The sequence below is a fragment of the Ambystoma mexicanum genome, chromosome 9 (assembly GCF_040938575.1).
Source record: "Ambystoma mexicanum isolate Mex_15411 chromosome 9, UKY_AmexF1_1, whole genome shotgun sequence".
Classification (NCBI taxonomy): domain Eukaryota; kingdom Metazoa; phylum Chordata; class Amphibia; order Caudata; family Ambystomatidae; genus Ambystoma; species Ambystoma mexicanum.
In genome coordinates, this window is record NC_090931.1 from 151,434,684 (window position 1) to 151,451,353 (window position 16,670).

Sequence of the window (16,670 nt, forward strand, 5' to 3'; positions counted from 1 at the left end):
CATATAACCCCAGCCCTAAATTGCATAAACCCTTCATTTTTGTAGCAGTGCATTCAATATTTCCCCATTGAAAACCCTGACTGCCCGTGTAATTTAGTAATCTCCCCATAGAAGCATCTCTTGTTTGCCTGTGTATGTTAGCATATCTCCTTTGAAAAATCTCTCAGTTGTCTGTGTAAATCCTTAGTATTTTTTCAAGTAAAACAATTAATTCCCTCATTGAAATTCACGGTTCACGAATGTTGCAATTCGAAATCAACCATATTGTTCTAGTTTTTATTTAATTTTAATACTCAGTAAAGTGTTGCCTCAAAAGAATTATTCTGCTTGTAACTAAAAACCGAATTTGTCAGTGTATCGTGTGCATTACCAAACAAATTCCTATTTGCATCTGTTCTATTAAACCCAAACCGTTTTTCCCATTGTGAGCAATCCCTTTTGCCTAGAAGTCTACCTGTTATGAGCCTATGTCCTTGTCACTGAAAACTGATTTTCCTATTGTAAGCTGAACATCTTCCCTGAGCTGCCTGTCATTCTAAGCCCCAGGGTAAACGAATTTCCATTTGCCACCGTATTTTCCCTTTGCCTTCGCTTTTTCTCAAAACCGATTTTCCTACTTCATTTCTATTGTGCCCTGGTGTGCTGATTAGTATTCTATAAAACGTTGCCTATCTTCTAAGTGTAAGCAATACACATGTTCTTCTATTCTGTCCCATAGCAGTTGTGAGAAATAATCAAAACCCCATTCTGCCATTTTGCTCCAAAAACGGGTTTTCACTTTCTCTGCTGGCTTCCCATCTTGGGGTGGTGGGCTTTACCCCAAAACCGATTTTCCCTCTATTCCTATTCCTTGCCACTGCCTTCCATTCAAAGGAATCAAGTCCAAATTGACGTTTGGGGGTATGTGTTGCAGGGGGAGTGCTTAACTGTAGGTGCTATCCCTTTGTGTGCAATTGTTATTTTCTTGTTTTGTCAGTAAAACAAAAGGTAGCGTAACAGTCTCTTTCAACCTGATTGTATTTTCCTGTTTGTCATTATAACAAAAGCGAGTGTAACAGCCCATTTCCACTTGGTCACTCTAGATAGGATATTGCATTTGTGTTGCCACAATTTTGGTGGCTGTTGTATTTTGATTATCCTCATTTACATTGAATAATACATTAATAAAATATCTTATTAATACACACCAGCCAGGTTCCTAGTCCATTGTGACACTGGGTGTTTGTGGAGGTTGAATGCGAGACGGGTTGCAGGCCTACTCAAAAGAATCTGTAGTATATTAACAATAAAAAGTGCTTTATTGTGCAACACATCCATTGTAGGGCAAGGAGTTCCCTAGCTGGCGTGTTCCCTGTAATAAACTGTGACAATTAGCCACCACTCAACACCACAATGCGACATACTTGGAAGAAGGTCATGCTGGAGCCACCATGGATGGTACCATACTCGATAGCCGTCTGGTCCGCCAAGTCATCCACCGATTCGATGGGCACATCCATGCGCTGCACTGTGAGGAAGGCCGCCAGGTTGGCTGTGTAGGAAGAGATGATAATCAGGGTGAAGGCCCACCTGCAATGAGATTGGGGGATTGATCAGAAAACTCCTTTCATTTTACACAAAAATCAATACGGGTGGTTGACATGTTTTGAGGGATAACCAATCTCATCAGATAATGAAACTGAGGTAAAGGAGGATATGATGATTCGTCAATGATTAGAAAATTTCGTCAGATGGATAAGTCAACATTAGAATGTTGGTCTCCAGGCTTGATAATCTACAATGTCATCACTACTAGAAAAGCCCCACCATTTGGATCTTCAGTCTTGATAATCGACAGATTAATAACTGCTAGGGATGTCTTCCATTTGGTTCTCCATGCTTGATAATTGACATCTTAATGACTACTAAGCAATCCCTCCATTTGTATCTGCAGGCTCTATAATTGGCAATATAATCACTACTTGACATGTGTCCCATTTGCATCTCCAGGCGCAATCATTGACAATATAATCCCTACACAACACGTTTTCCATTTCGACCTGTAGGCTCGATAATCAAAAACGTAGTCACTACTAGGTATGTCACCATTTGAGTTTCCAGGCTCAGTAATCTGACAAATTAATCACTACTTGACAAGTCCTTCATATGGTATCCAGGCTCAATAATCAACAATATGATACTACTACTTGACATGACTTAGATTTGGGTCTCTAGGCTTGATTATCAACAACTTTATCACTACTAGCCATGTCCTCCATTTGGGTCTCCAGGCTTGATAATCAACATCTTAATCACTACTAAAGAAGCACTGTATTTGGATCTCCAGCCCATTAATAAAGAATGTCATCGACAACATAATCACTACATCACATGTCTTTGAGTTGGATCTCTAGGTTCGATAATCAACAACGAAATCACTATTAGATATGTCCTCTAATTGAGTCTCCAGGCTTGATGAACAGAATCTTTATCACTACTAGAGATGTCTTCTTTTTGGGTCTTCAGGGTGGATAATCGACAATTCAATCACTATTAGACAATCCCTCCATTTGAGTCCAGAGGCTCAATAATTGGCAGTGTAATCACTGCTTGACATGTCTTACATCTGATACTCTAGGCTTGGGGCCCAATTCATGGAATTGTTTGCACGGTTAAAAGTGACCTTGCACTGCTGAAAAGTGACTTTGCACTGCCGACACAAACCCTGATTCATGGAACTGGGCAAATTGTATTTTTGCAGTGCTAAATCCGTGCAAAGTCAGTGCATAGTCGTTTTTGCAGTACAAAATGACTTTGCACTAACTTTGCACTGCAAAACAACACTTTGCACAGTTGCATGAACCAGGATCTGTGTCGGCAATGCAAAGTTACTTTTCAGCAGTGCAAAGTCACTTTGAACGGTCCAAAAAATTCCACGTATCGGGCCCTTCATATTCAACAATTTATTCTCTTCTTGACAAGCGCTTAAATCAGGCTCCAGCCTCAGTAAATGATAACTTATTCCTCAGGAGATATGTCGTTCATTTGGGTCTCCAGTCTGATAATCTGGCAATGTAATCACTACGAGACATTTCCCCTGTTTGGCTCTCTATGCTTCATAATCAACAACTTAATTACCACTAGACGAGTGGTTGATAAGCTTGATGATCAACCACTTAATCACTACTAGACATGTGCATCATTTTGGTCTACAGGCTGAATAAACGACAATCTAATAACTACGAGACGTTCTCAATGTTGGTCTCTTGATTCGATAATCGATAACTTAACCACTACTAGACAGGTCCTCCATTTTTATCTACAGGCTGAATAATCAATATTATAATCACAACAACACATGCTCAATGTGGGTCTCTAGGCTCAATAATTGACAAATTAATGACTACTAGACATGTCCTCTATTAAGGAATTGTATAAAAGATACTCATGTTGCTGACCTGGATCTGCAAGAAAAGGAGTCGCCATTCAATCCTGGAAGAGTGGTTCCTAGAGCATAAGGTTATCTGCACAGGATCCCAAACTTAAGTCAGCAGAATGCTAAAATGGGGGAGTGAATGCAGAGGGCCGCCAAGGTCAAATCAACAAATATAGCCAGAGCGAAAGACAGCACCCTTATTCCTTTGTCACCTGATTTACGATGTTTTAAGTTAGCCTCTGCATAGACAACTGGAAATACATCATTGGAATAAAAGCAAATGGGGAAAAGGTAACAAAAAAGTATTGGTAATGAACAAGGAGGGATAAGAAAAGGGGTCAAATAGAGAGGTTGAAAGGGAGACATACTTGTCACTGACAGGATGACTCATAGTTAGTTGCCTTCAATAGGGTTTTGTTCCTGTTACTTAGATCACCAGGGGCCGGATTACAAAAAATGTGCACTGGTGCAAGTGCAAAATTGTACAGTATTAGCACAAGTGCAAAACGTGCCCTATGGCATGTACCTTTTCTTGCACTGAGGCACTTTTTGCCCTGGTGTTTATACCATGCCAAAAAGCACTTGTCATGGTGCAATGGTGTGCCAATATATCCCATTGTTTTTAGAAATAGGGCAAACTTTGCCCTAGTGCCAATACCATGCAACTTTGCCCCTGCACCGGTGCTAAATTTCTGTATTCTGGCCCCAGGTCTTTTTTCAATTGAAAACTGATAACTTGTGTTCACTACTTGGATGAAATATCCATTAGCTGAATTACGTGTCACCCAAAGTTGAGCCTTGGTGGCACCATCCAGGGCAAATTAGAAAATCTTGAAAGGAACTTGTGAGAGTTTTTCAGGTCCTTACCAGACTCCGCTGACGCACCGCGTGGATAGAGCACGTGGAGCGATCGTGGAACCCTGCTGCATGAATCCGCCGACTGGAAACCACAGGCTGTTCCCCAAGGAGTATTGGTTTACCACGAGGTTACACCTGCCCTGAGCACAAGGATGCGGGCTGTACCACTCATAGGGCGTCAACCTGCCAAGAGAAAGAACAGGCAGGCGCGCAACATCAGAAAATAGCAGGCAGCACACAAGAGGTTACGCCTTGCAATACAGTGCTCCCCACCCTTGATGCATGCTACCCCCAACCTGTGACAACCTGAGCCTTCTACCAGTATGCCCTCACACTAATCACCCTGGGCCGGGTAGGAGGGCTTGCCCTCTGAGATGCTCACTTTGGGCCTGATTCATGAAATTCTTTGCACGGTTCAAAGTGACTTTGCACTGCTGAAAATTGACTTTGCATTGACAACATTTTTGCAGTACACAATGACTGCACTGACTTTGCACTGCAAAAATAGACTTTGCACAGTTCCATGAATCAGGGTTTGTGTTGTCAGTGCAGAGGCAATTTTCAGCAGTGCAAAGTCACTTTGAACCGTGCAAAAAATTCCATGAATCTAGCCCTTTGTTTTGTAATAGAGATACCTTTTCATAGGACTACTTGGCCCAGTGTGTAAACTACATATATTATTTCATGGAATTTTAAGTGGGCGCACATTTGCAGCTCTGCCTGGTTGCACTAAGATTGTCACCCCACTACAGTGCTGTCAGGATGCTGTTAAAGCATCCCCTTTCAACACTGCTACCTGCAATATGTGAGTGCATCCTTTGTGTGCCGTATAATACACTCTAAGAGGCTGCTTCTCCCCAGAGCTGCATGCACTGGAAGGAAAGAATGTCCACTGTGTCTAGATGCCTGGACACTATTAGAGGGGGTCCTTAAGTGACATGATATGATAGGTTATTTATAACGTGCTTAATACCCAGAGGTTTCTAATCGCGGACCAGGGGATTGAACCTGTGTTGCTCGTGAGACTTGCTTCCAAGGTGAGCACGTTGCCCCTGAGCTATCCACCCGAGACTAAGAGTTTCGTAATGAAGAAAGTACTCTCTTTGGGCTCAGATTAAACCTGGAGCAGAGGATCTTAAAAGTATGGTGCTTTCAGTTTTCCCTCCATATCAGAGGCAGTGAATTTAAAGCGATTCCCTCTCTCCATCATCACTCTGACACTAAGAAGACTCCACCTGTACTTCTTGCTGCACAATGTGAGGGTGGGTACAGTAGGGTCAACTGGTGCACTGTATGGAGGTGCCCGTAGATAACTGCGAGGTCACTGTACGGATGTGTCTTCTGTATACTGCCTGAATGTTGCTGCATCTATGGCCCGTGGGCAATAAATTCCCTGTATACACACTACTCATTAGTGCGTCGACATCGTAGGATTGTGTCCTCGCCAAACAACTGGCTAGAAATTGGCGGTTTCGTTTTCCCGTGCTGTCTAGACGCGGCTGCATGCTAATAGCACTTCCTTCCTGGGACTTGGTTCTGTTATCTGGCGCTAGCAGCTTCATTTTGGAGGCCGGACATGTCCCTAGTAAATATGCCAAGCTTTGCTGCATTTCGACATTGGGAATCTTTCTAGAACAGGGGTCTACAACCTGCGGCTCTCCAGATGTTTTAGACTATAATTCCCATGATGCCTCACCATTGTGAGGCACCATGTATTTGCCCATTGTTTGACTCTCGCATCTGTGTGCTGCTGCCGCCCTGCAACATGGGGCAGGCACCATGTATTTGCCCATTGATGGACTCTAGCATCTGTGTGCTGCTGCCGCCCTGCAACATGGGGCAGGCACCATGTGTTTGTCCATTGATGGACTCTAGCATCTGTGTGCTGCTGCCGCACTGCAACATGGGGTAGGCACCATGTATTTGCCAATTGCTTGACTTTCGCATCTGTGTGTTGTTGCCGCCTTGTAACATGGGGCAGGCACCATGTATTTGCCCATTGTTTGACTCTCGCATCTGTGTGCTGCTGCCGCTCTGCAACATGGGGCAGGCACCATGTATTTGCCCATTGATGGACTCTAGCATCTGTGTGCTGCTGCCGCACTGCAACATGGGGTAGGCACCATGTATTTGCCCATTGCTTGACTTTCGCATCTGTGTGTTGTTGCCGCCTTGTAACACGGAGTAGGCACCATGTATTTGCCCATTGATGGACTCTAGCATCTGTGTGCTGCTGCCGCACTGCAACATGGGGTAGGCACCATGTATTTGCCCATTGCTTGACTTTCGCATCTGTGTGTTGTTGCCGCCTTGTAACACGGAGTAGACACCATGTATTTGCCCATTGATGGACTCTAGCATCTGTGTCCTTCTGCCGCCCTGCAACATGGAGTAGGCACCATGTTTGTTTGAATCTCGCATCTGTGTGCTGTTGCCGCCCTGCAACATGGGTGCAGGCTTAATGGATGTGATCATCATGTACTTCTTTTTTGCACTTTGAGTATGATGTATTACCTTTACATGTTCCACAATGTTGTAATGCACTTCTTACGCTTCCTTTTCTGTAACCTGAAGCACTGAAACTAATCTCTTAAATTTAAGCGCCTAGATACCTCAGGGTTTTGCACGCTAAATAAATAAACAAACCATTGGGTATGCTGTTTAGGGCTGATGGGAGTTGTAGTCAAAACCTTTCGTACAGCCAATGGTTGAATAGGCCTGTTATAGAATAGTCTGAGCAGGAAACGCTGGCTGGAGATCAGGCTTCCTTTTAGCCCAAGAGGTGGAAGGTTGGAAAGCGGTGACTGCTACAGCTTCCAAGCACAGGCTCTTTCTGATGCATTCTAATAATTCACAGTACTAAGTGAACATGTCTTTTTTTTAAAAGCAACACTTTCAAAGCCTGATTTAGAAAGACCACTCTATGACTGCACAGAGCTGTCTTTCTAAATCTGTCACGCCCCTCGCACACGAGTGCGTGCAGGGGCTGATAGGCGTGGCCGAGAAGAACACAGGAAGGCAGAAGTCAGGTGGGTGTGTGTGTCTGCTTGCGTGTCTGTTTGCATGTTTAGGGGTGATGTTTGGAGTGTGTAGGGAGGGGGCTGGGGAGATGGGGTGTATGTATTGTGTATGTGTTAGTGGGGGATGGCTTATGGGCCATTATGGTGAGAGGGTGTAGGAATAATGGGGGAGTTTGGGGGGGGGACCCCCAATTTAAGAGGTGAGGAGATTGCGGGGGCAGGTTGAAAAGTGAAATTGGGCAATATTAAATGCTGCACCAAATCGACTAAAAATCAAAACAGTATTTTTTGTGTGTTGGCTTTAATATTCGACAATATCACATAGAACCTCATTCACAGCATTAAGTGGTGTCAGGCAGGGACCCGGGCATACCCAGGCTTTCTGTGCCTGAGCCACACAATCCAGTGCATTCATGACAGAGATGGGTAAGGAGGGCCTTCATCACAGTGGAGCCCGTTTCACTATGCCTGAAATGGTTAAAGTGGGCAGTTTAGCCCATTTCCATGACTTTACACCAAGAGAAAATGAAGCTAGTGGAATTATGCATGTGTGTGGTATCACCTGTGTTCCATATGTTCTGCAATGCAATATATATGCTGTATGTGTGTGCAATGCCTTGAGTGTGCACACGCCACGCATGTCCAAAAGCAGATGCCACCTCACTCCCCAAACCGACTTGTGGCCTTCTGCTTTGCATGAGCTGAAGTTGGGCAGAATCCACACAAATCTTCTGATTTCTCGGCCCCTCAGCATCCTGACACGTAATAGGGCCTTCACACTTGTTCTCTCCAGATGGTTTGGACTTCAACTCCCATCAGCCCTAGCCACTGCATTCAATGCCGAGTTATTATGGGAGTCATAGTATTAAACATATGGCGAGCCACAGCTTACAGACTCCTGTCAGCTACAGGTATTTCCCGACGCAATGCCACTTTGCCAGTATATATTCCCGTGCCACAACCCCCGCAATGAGGCTGCAACGAGGCTGTTATTGTGCAGTGGGTAGGTAGGTCTTTTACACATTGAATGACTCCCCTTATCCTGTAAACGAGCCCCTCAGAGAGGCAATGTGAAGCCTTCAAACAACATACAGCATAACTTTAAAAAAAACGTGATGCCCATTGACCACCTACACGACTACGCATTGGTGCATTCCTAAATCGAATGCCTAAATCGAATGCCTTCTCCACGTTGACTGATAACTATGGCAAGTTCACATTTCAATAAGAAAGGCCGGGTGGCAAACTTTGACCTGCTTAGCTTGTGTACTTGGCAAGTAAGTCTCAAAGGGTATCTTACCAAAATAACGTGAAAAATCCTGAATGCACGTTTCCTGCACATTTGGCAGTAAACGAAAATGACGATTTCCCATTATACCGTACAAGGGGAGCGGGGGTTGCGGGGGTGTCCCCCCACTGCTCTTGCACAGTATAATGGGTTTGTGGGCTCCAGGGGTGTCCCCAGCAGTTTCAAAGCAGGGATTGTGGAAGTAAGACATAGATGTGCGATCTATGTAATGTCTGTGCAGCTGCTTTTTTTTCGCATTCAGAATTTCCGTTTGCGGTCTTTTCGGCCACGCAGTGATCGCGTAGATCTGTCTCAAAGAACACGTGAGCTCGAATGCCTCAAGTGACATGGTCCACGTCGACCAAATCATTTAAATAATTAAATACATAAAGTGAGTGGAATTTAAATAGAGTTGGCAGGGGGAAGACGTGGATTGGCTGAGAATTGTTTCGGGAGTTCTGAAGCATTGATTTAGTTATGAGCAAAGCAGCTCGTTTGTTATTTATTTCCCATGGGTTCAGGCTCAGAGACCTTTGTGTCTCATGTACTGCTCCTATGTGAACACTGGGGGGCGATAACATACCAGAGACGAGAAGGAAGCGTACCTTGCCACCAGGAAAAGCACACAGCTGACTGCCAGGTAGGCCAAAAGCATGAAGAGCCATACGCCGGGCGAGAAGGGGTCCAGGAACGAGAAGTAGCCAGGCTTGCGACCCTAAAAGCAGAGAGGAGAGTCGTGGGTTAATATTTAATGTGTACATTGGTTGTCAATAATGCGGTCATGGCCCATGAGGCTGCTTAGCACTTTAAGCGCAAATCAATTCAGTGCAATGGAGTGCGGAAATAAAATAGCAAGTAGCAGAGAACACGAGCATTACATTACATCGCAAGTACAACATAATACAGTTCCTTCCTAAAACGTTGGAGGGGGGGCTGTGTTTGTGGCTCAACAGAAGGTTCCCCAAAACAGGAAAGAGATGTATGTGGTCAAGTGGGAGCCTGTCAACTGGCATTCAAATCCCGGCTCTCCACTTTACGATAACTGTTTGACCCTACGCAGACCTGTTCATCTCCCGTGCATCTGTTCCATTAGCTGCCAAACTCGAGATGACTTTAAAATGAATCGCATCAAGAACATACACTTTCGTGGATTTAGGGTCGCTGCCTGGTAGAATTAAGTCCCAGACATACACTCTCCCGTGTCTTCTGCAGGGTTTTAGTGTTGCATGGCGAGCAAAGTCTGATACCATTGTGGGGCAGAGGGGCAATTTTTCTATTTTATTTGGCACCCAGGATCATCTGGTGAAGCTAACATGAGAACTGAGAGAGAGACCGGGGGCAGTGGAAGTGTAGAGCGGGGGAGGGGGGGTGATGGATAGGGGGAGACGGAGAGTGAGAGGGGGAGAGGATGTGAGGGAGGGAGAGCGGCACGGGGATGGAGGGGAGGAGGAAGGAGAGGGAGAGAAAGCGGGATATTGGGGCAGTGAGAGAGAGAGAGAGAGAGAGAGAGAGAGAGAGGGGGGTCATGGAGGGGGGCAGGGCAGAGAGAGTAGGGGAGAGGGAGCAAGAGGGAGAGGGTGAGAGAAAGAAGGGAGGGGAGAGGAGAGGGAGAGTTAGGGGAGAGGGAGAGAATGGAAGGAGAGGGGGAGATAGGGGAGGGGGAGGGGGAGAGGGAGAGCGAGAGGGGGAGAGCAAGAGAGGGGGACAGGGAGGGAGGGGGCAAGGCAGAGAGGGTGGGGGAGGGGGGAAGAGGGAGAGGGTGAGAGAAAGAGGGGAGGGGGAGCGAGAGAGATGGGAGGGTGAGAGTGAGAGAATGGAGGGAGAGAAGGAGAGAGGGAGGGATAGGGGAGGGGGAGAGGGAGAGAGAGGAGAGGGAGAGATGGGGAGAGGGGGTAAAGGTGAGAGAGGGGAGGGTGTGAGGGAGGAATAGGAGAGGCAAAGGTGGGGAGAGAGAGAGGGGGGAGAGGGGAGGGTGAGAGTGAGAGAATGGAGGTAGCGAAGGAGAGAGGGAGAGATAGTGGAGGGGGAGAGGGAGACAGGAGAGGGAGAGATGGGGAGAGGGGGTAAGGGTGAGAGAGGGGAGGGTGTGAGGGAGGAGAAGGAGAGGCAAAGGTGGGGAGAGGAAGAGGGAGAGGGGGGAGAGGGGAAAAGGGGGGGGCCAGCATTGATGAGGACATTACTGCCAGGGCTGGAGGTCGCATGCTAAGAACATGTGCATCGACAATTCCATAGAACCTGTGACTTAAGTGGGGTGAAGGGAAATGCTGTTGAGAAATTGACGTAAACAATTGTTTGGGTAAATACCTGGGTGGTGTATGGCCCGCGGTGCTCTCCGGACATGGCATTAGGACACCTTTGGTCAGGTGATAAGGAAATGTGTGTCAGTTGGTGGAGGGGGGGGGGTCGATGAAGGCGATTGTTCCTCCTCTATAAAGACGGGGGTGATCCCCTCTTCACAGAATGGGTACAGTCAATCCAACAACTGGCTGATGGAAATGTTTCAGCGAACATGTCTTAAACTTGGAGAATGCCTCTGAGAGCGCGTCATTGCATTGTTTGTAGCGCCTCGGCTCGGATTGATAATCCAGCTCCTTCACAGGCTCGGCCCTGGCGCCAGCAGGGCGGCGCCAGAGTGCTACTGCAAGTATGCCATGCGAGTGGTGCGATAACGCGTCCCTTGGCACATATGCCCACCCTGGTCATGCTGACTGAGGCCAAACAGGGCCTGCACCTGGTGCTGAGTGTCTTCCTGTGCACACGGTACGTGCCTGTTGGGTCGGTTCGGAATCCAGCTCCAGGACAGACTCCAGGTCAATCTGCGCCGAGTTAGTCCCACTCGTTGATGGCACACATCACTTAACCGTGATGACTTCATGATGGAATGGACTGCTACCAGATAATCCGTGGTTTATCGAGCACGATTTCGATGTTCACGTTTAGAAGTAGGGTCACTCTCCTTCTTGCTTTGGAAAGTTCTATTCACCCACTTCCACACTAAGTATGGCCTCATTTCCTTCCGCATACATAGGCCAGGGTGCGAGCAGAGGCCAGAAGTGGCCTCACTTCCCCACTAAGTATACATAGGCCAGGTTGCTGAGCAGAGGCCAGAAGTGGCCTCACTCTCGTGCCTAAGTATACATAGGCCAGGGTGCGAGCAGAGGCCAGAAGTGGCCTCACTCCCACATCTAAGTATACATAGGCCAGGGTGCCGAGCAGAGGCCAGAAGTGGCCTCACTTCCACACTAAGTATACATAGGCCAGGGTGCCGAGCAGAGGCCAGAAGTGGCCTCACTTCCCCACTAAGTATACATAGGCCAGGTTGCTGAGCAGAGGCCAGAAGTGGCCTCACTCTCGTGCCTAAGTATACATAGGCCAGGGTGCGAGCAGAGGCCAGAAGTGGCCTCACTCCCACATCTAAGTATACATAGGCCAGGGTGCCGAGCAGAGGCCAGAAGTGGCATCACTCCCGCGCCTAAGTATACATAGGCCAGGGTGCGAGCAGAGGCCAGAAGTGGCCTCACTCCCACATCTAAGTATACATAGGCCAGGGTGCCGAGCAGAGGCCAGAAGTGGCCTCACTTCCACACTAAGTATACATAGGCCAGGGTGCTGAGCAGAGGCCAGAAGTGGCATCACTCCCGCGCCTAAGTATACATGGGCCAGGGTGCCGAGCAGAGGCCAGAAGTGGCCTCACTTCCACACTAAGTATACATAGGCCAGGGTGTCGAGCAGAAGCCAGAAGTGGCCTCACTTCCACACTAAGTATACATAGGCCAGGGTGCGAGCAGAGGCCAGAAGTGGCCTCACTCCCGCGCCTAAGTATACATGGGGCAGGGTGCCGAGCAGAGGCCAGAAGTGGCCTCACTTCCACACTAAGTATACATAGGCCAGGGTGTCGAGCAGAAGCCAGAAGTGGCCTCACTTCCACACTAAGTATACATAGGCCAGGGTGCTGAGCAGAGGCCAGAAGTGGCATCACTCCCGCGCCTAAGTATACATAGGCCAGGGTGCGAGCAGAGGCCAGAAGTGGCATCACTCCCGCGCCTAAGTATACATAGGCCAGGGTGCGAGCAGAGGCCAGAAGTGGCATCACTCCCGCGCCTAAGTATACATAGGCCAGGGTGCGAGCAGAGGCCAGAAGTGGCATCACTCCCGCGCCTAAGTATACATAGGCCAGGGTGCGAGCAGAGGCCAGAAGTGGCATCACTTCCACACTAAGTATACATAGGCCAGGTTGCTGAGCAGAGGCCAGAAGTGGCCTCACTCTCGTGCCTAAGTATACATAGGCCAGGGTGCGAGCAGAGGCCAGAAGTGGCCTCACTCCCACATCTAAGTATACATAGGCCAGGGTGCCGAGCAGAGGCCAGAAGTGGCCTCACTTCCACACTAAGTATACAAATGCCAGGGTGCTGAGCAGAGGCCAGAAGTGGCCTCACTTCCACACTAAGTATACATAGGCCAGGGTGCCGAACAGAGACCAGAAGTGGCCTCACTTCCACACTAAGCATACATAGGCCAGGGTGCCGAGCAGAGACCAGAAGTGGCCTCACTTCCACACTAAGTATACATAGGCCAGGGTGCTGAGCAGAGGCCAGAAGTGGCCTCACTTCCACACCTAAGTATACATAGGACAGGGTGCTGAGCAGAGAACAGAATTGGCCTCACTTCCACACCTAAGTATACATAGGACAGGGTGCTGAGCAGAGACCAGAATTGGCCTCACTTCCACACTAAGTATACATAGGCCGGGGTGCCGAGCAGAGGCCAGAAGTGGCCTCACTTCCACACTAAGTATACATAGGCCAGGGTGCCGAGCAGAGGCCAGAAGTGGCCTCACTTCCACACTACGTATACATAGGCCAGGGTGCCGAGCAGAGGCCAGAAGTGGCCTCACTTCCACACTAAGTATACATAGGCCAGGGCGCCAGGGTGCCAAGCAGAGGGCAGAAGTGGCCTCACTCCCACACCTTAGTATACATAGGCCAGGGTGCCAAGCAGAGGGCAGAAGTGGCCTCACTCCCACATCTAAGTATACATAGACCAGGGTGCCGAGCAGAGGCCAGAAGTTGCCTCACTTCCTTGCCTAAGTATACATAGGCCAGGGTGCCGAGCAGAGGCCAGAAGTGGCCTCACTTCCACACTAAGTATACATCGGCCAGGGTGCCGAGCAGAGGCCAGAAGTGGCCTCACTTCCACACTAAGTATACATAGGCCAGGGTGCCGAGCAGAGGCCAGAAGTGGCCTCACTTCCACACTAAGTATACATAGGCCAGGGCGCCAGGGTGCCAAGAAGAGGGCAGAAGTGGCCTCACCCCCACACCTTAGTATACATAGGCCAGGGTGTCAAGCAGAGGGCAGAAGTGGCCTCACTCCCACATCTAAGTATACATAGGCCAGGGTGCCGAGCAGAGGCCAGAAGTGGCCTCACTTCCACGCCTAAGTATACATAGGCCAGGGTACCGAGCAGAGGCCAGAAGTGGCCTCACTCCCCTGCCTAAGTGTACATAGGCCAGGGTGCCGAGCAGAGGCCAGAAGTGGCCTCACTTCCACACTAAGTATACATAGGCCAGGTTGCTGAGCAGAGGCCAGAAGTGGCCTCACTCTCGTGCCTAAGTATACATAGGCCAGGGTGCGAGCAGAGGCCAGAAGTGGCCTCACTTCCACACTAAGTATACATAGGCCAGGGCGCCAGGGTGCCAAGAAGAGGGCAGAAGTGGCCTCACCCCCACACCTTAGTATACATAGGCCAGGGTGTCAAGCAGAGGGCAGAAGTGGCCTCACTCCCACATCTAAGTATACATAGGCCAGGGTGCCGAGCAGAGGCCAGAAGTGGCCTCACTTCCACGCCTAAGTATACATAGGCCAGGGTACCGAGCAGAGGCCAGAAGTGGCCTCACTCCCCTGCCTAAGTGTACATAGGCCAGGGTGCCGAGCAGAGGCCAGAAGTGGCCTCACTTCCACGCCTAAGTATACATAGGGCAGGGTGCCGAGCAGAGGCCAGAAGTGGCCTCACTTCCACACTAAGTATACATAGGCCAGGTTGCTGAGCAGAGGCCAGAAGTGGCCTCACTCTCGTGCCTAAGTATACATAGGCCAGGGTGCGAGCAGAGGCCAGAAGTGGCCTCACTCCCACATCTAAGTATACATAGGCCAGGGTGCCGAGCAGAGGCCAGAAGTGGCCTCACTTCCACACTAAGTATACATAGGCCAGGGTGCCGAGCAGAGGCCAGAAGTGGCCTCACTTCCACACTACGTGTACATAGGCCAGGGTGCCGAGCAGAGACCAGAAGTGGCCTCACTCCCACACCTAAGTATACATAGGCCAGGGCGCCAGGGTGCCAAGCAGAGGGCAGAAGTGGCCTCACTCCCACACCTTAGTATACATAGGCCAGGGTGCCAAGCAGAGGGCAGAAGTGGCCTCACTCCCACATCTAAGTATACATAGGCCAGGGTGCCGAGCAGAGGCCAGAAGTGGCCTCACTTCCTTGCCTAAGTATACATAGGCCAGGGTGCCGAGCAGAGGCCAGAAGTGGCCTCACTCCCACATCTAAGTATGCATAGGCCAGGGCGCCAGGGTGCCAAGCAGAGGGCAGAAGTGGCCTCACTCCCACACCTCACTCCCACAACTTAGTATACATAGGCCAGGGTGTCAAGCAGAGGACAGAAGTGGCCTCACTCCCACATCTAAGTATACATAGGCCAGGGTGCCGAGCAGAGGCCAGAAGTGGCCTCACTTTCACGCCTAAGTATACATAGGCCAGGGTACAGAGCAGAGGCCAGAAGTGGCCTCACTCCCACATCTAAGTATGCATAGGCCAGGGTGCCGAGCAGAGGCCAGAAGTGGCCTCACTTCCACGCCTAAGTATACATAGGCCAGGGTGCGAGCAGAGGCCAGAAGTGGCATCACTCCCACATCTAAGTATGCATAGGCCAGGGTGCCGAGCAGAGGCCAGAAGTGGCCTCACTTCCACACTAAGTATACATAGGCCAGGGTGCGAGCAGAGGCCAGAAGTGGCCTCACTCCCACATCTAAGTATACATAGGCCAGGGTGCTGAGCAGAGGCCAGAAGTGGCCTCACTCCCGCGCCTAAGTATACATAGGCCAGGGTGCCGAGCAGAAGCCAGAAGTGGCCTCACTCTCACGCCTAAGTATACATAGGCCAGGGTGCCGAGCAGAAGCCAGAAGTGGCCTCACTCCCACATCTAAGTATACATAGGCCAGAGTGCCGAGCAGAGGGCAGAAGTGGCCGCACTTCCTTTCCTAAGTATACATAGGCCAGGGTGCCGAGCAGAGGCCAGAAGTGGCCTCACTCCCGCACCTAAATATACATAGGCCAGGGTGCAGAGCAGAGGCCAGAAGTGGCCTCACTTCCACACTAAGTATACATAGGCCAGGGTGCGAGCAGAGGCCAGAAGTGGCATCACTCCCACATCTAAGTATACATAGGCCAGGGTGCGAGCAGAGGCCAGAAGTGGCATCACTCCCACATCTAAGTATACATAGGCCAGGATGCCGAGGAGAGGCCAGAAGTGGCCTCACTTCCACGCCTAAGTATACATACGCCAGGGTGCCGAGCAGAGGGCAGAAGTGGCCTCACTTCCACGCCTAAGTATACATAGGCCAGGGTGCCGAGCAGAGGCCCGAAGTGGCCTCACTCCCACATCTAAGTATACATAGGCCAGGATGCCGAGGAGAGGCCAGAAGTGGCCTCACTTCCACGCCTAAGTATACATAGGCCAGGGTGCCGAGCAGAGGCCAGAAGTGGCCTCACTCCCGCTCCTAAGTATACATAGGCCAGGGTGCCGAGCAGAGGGCAGAAGTGGCCTCACTCCAGCGCCTAAGTATACATAGGCCAGGTTGCCACGCAGAGGGCAGAAGTGGCCTCACTCCCGTGCCTAAGTATACATAGGCCAGGGTGCCGAGCAGAGGGCAGAAGTGGCCTCACTCCCGTGCCTAAGTATACATAGGCCAGGGTGCCGAGCAGAGGGCAGAAGTGGCCTCACTCCCGTGCCTAAGTATACATAGGCCAGGGTGCCGAGCAGAGGCCAGAAGTGGCCTCACTTCCACACTAAGTATACATAGGCCAGG

The 16,670-nt window shown here is 49.5% G+C and overlaps 1 protein-coding gene across 2 annotated transcripts in view; it reads right to left on the reverse strand.

Annotated features, from left to right (window-relative positions):
• GRIK4 (glutamate ionotropic receptor kainate type subunit 4) overlaps positions 1-16,670 on the reverse strand; it is a 2,031,531-nt gene that overhangs the window by 158,747 nt on the left and 1,856,114 nt on the right. For both annotated transcript variants that reach the window (XM_069614332.1, XM_069614333.1), the window contains exons 14-16: positions 9,187-9,296; positions 4,283-4,456; positions 1,404-1,569 (exon numbers count right to left, since the gene is read on the reverse strand). In XM_069614332.1, the coding sequence (XP_069470433.1) occupies positions 1,404-1,569; positions 4,283-4,456; positions 9,187-9,296 (450 nt within the window). The remainder of the gene's footprint in view (positions 1-1,403; positions 1,570-4,282; positions 4,457-9,186; positions 9,297-16,670) is intronic.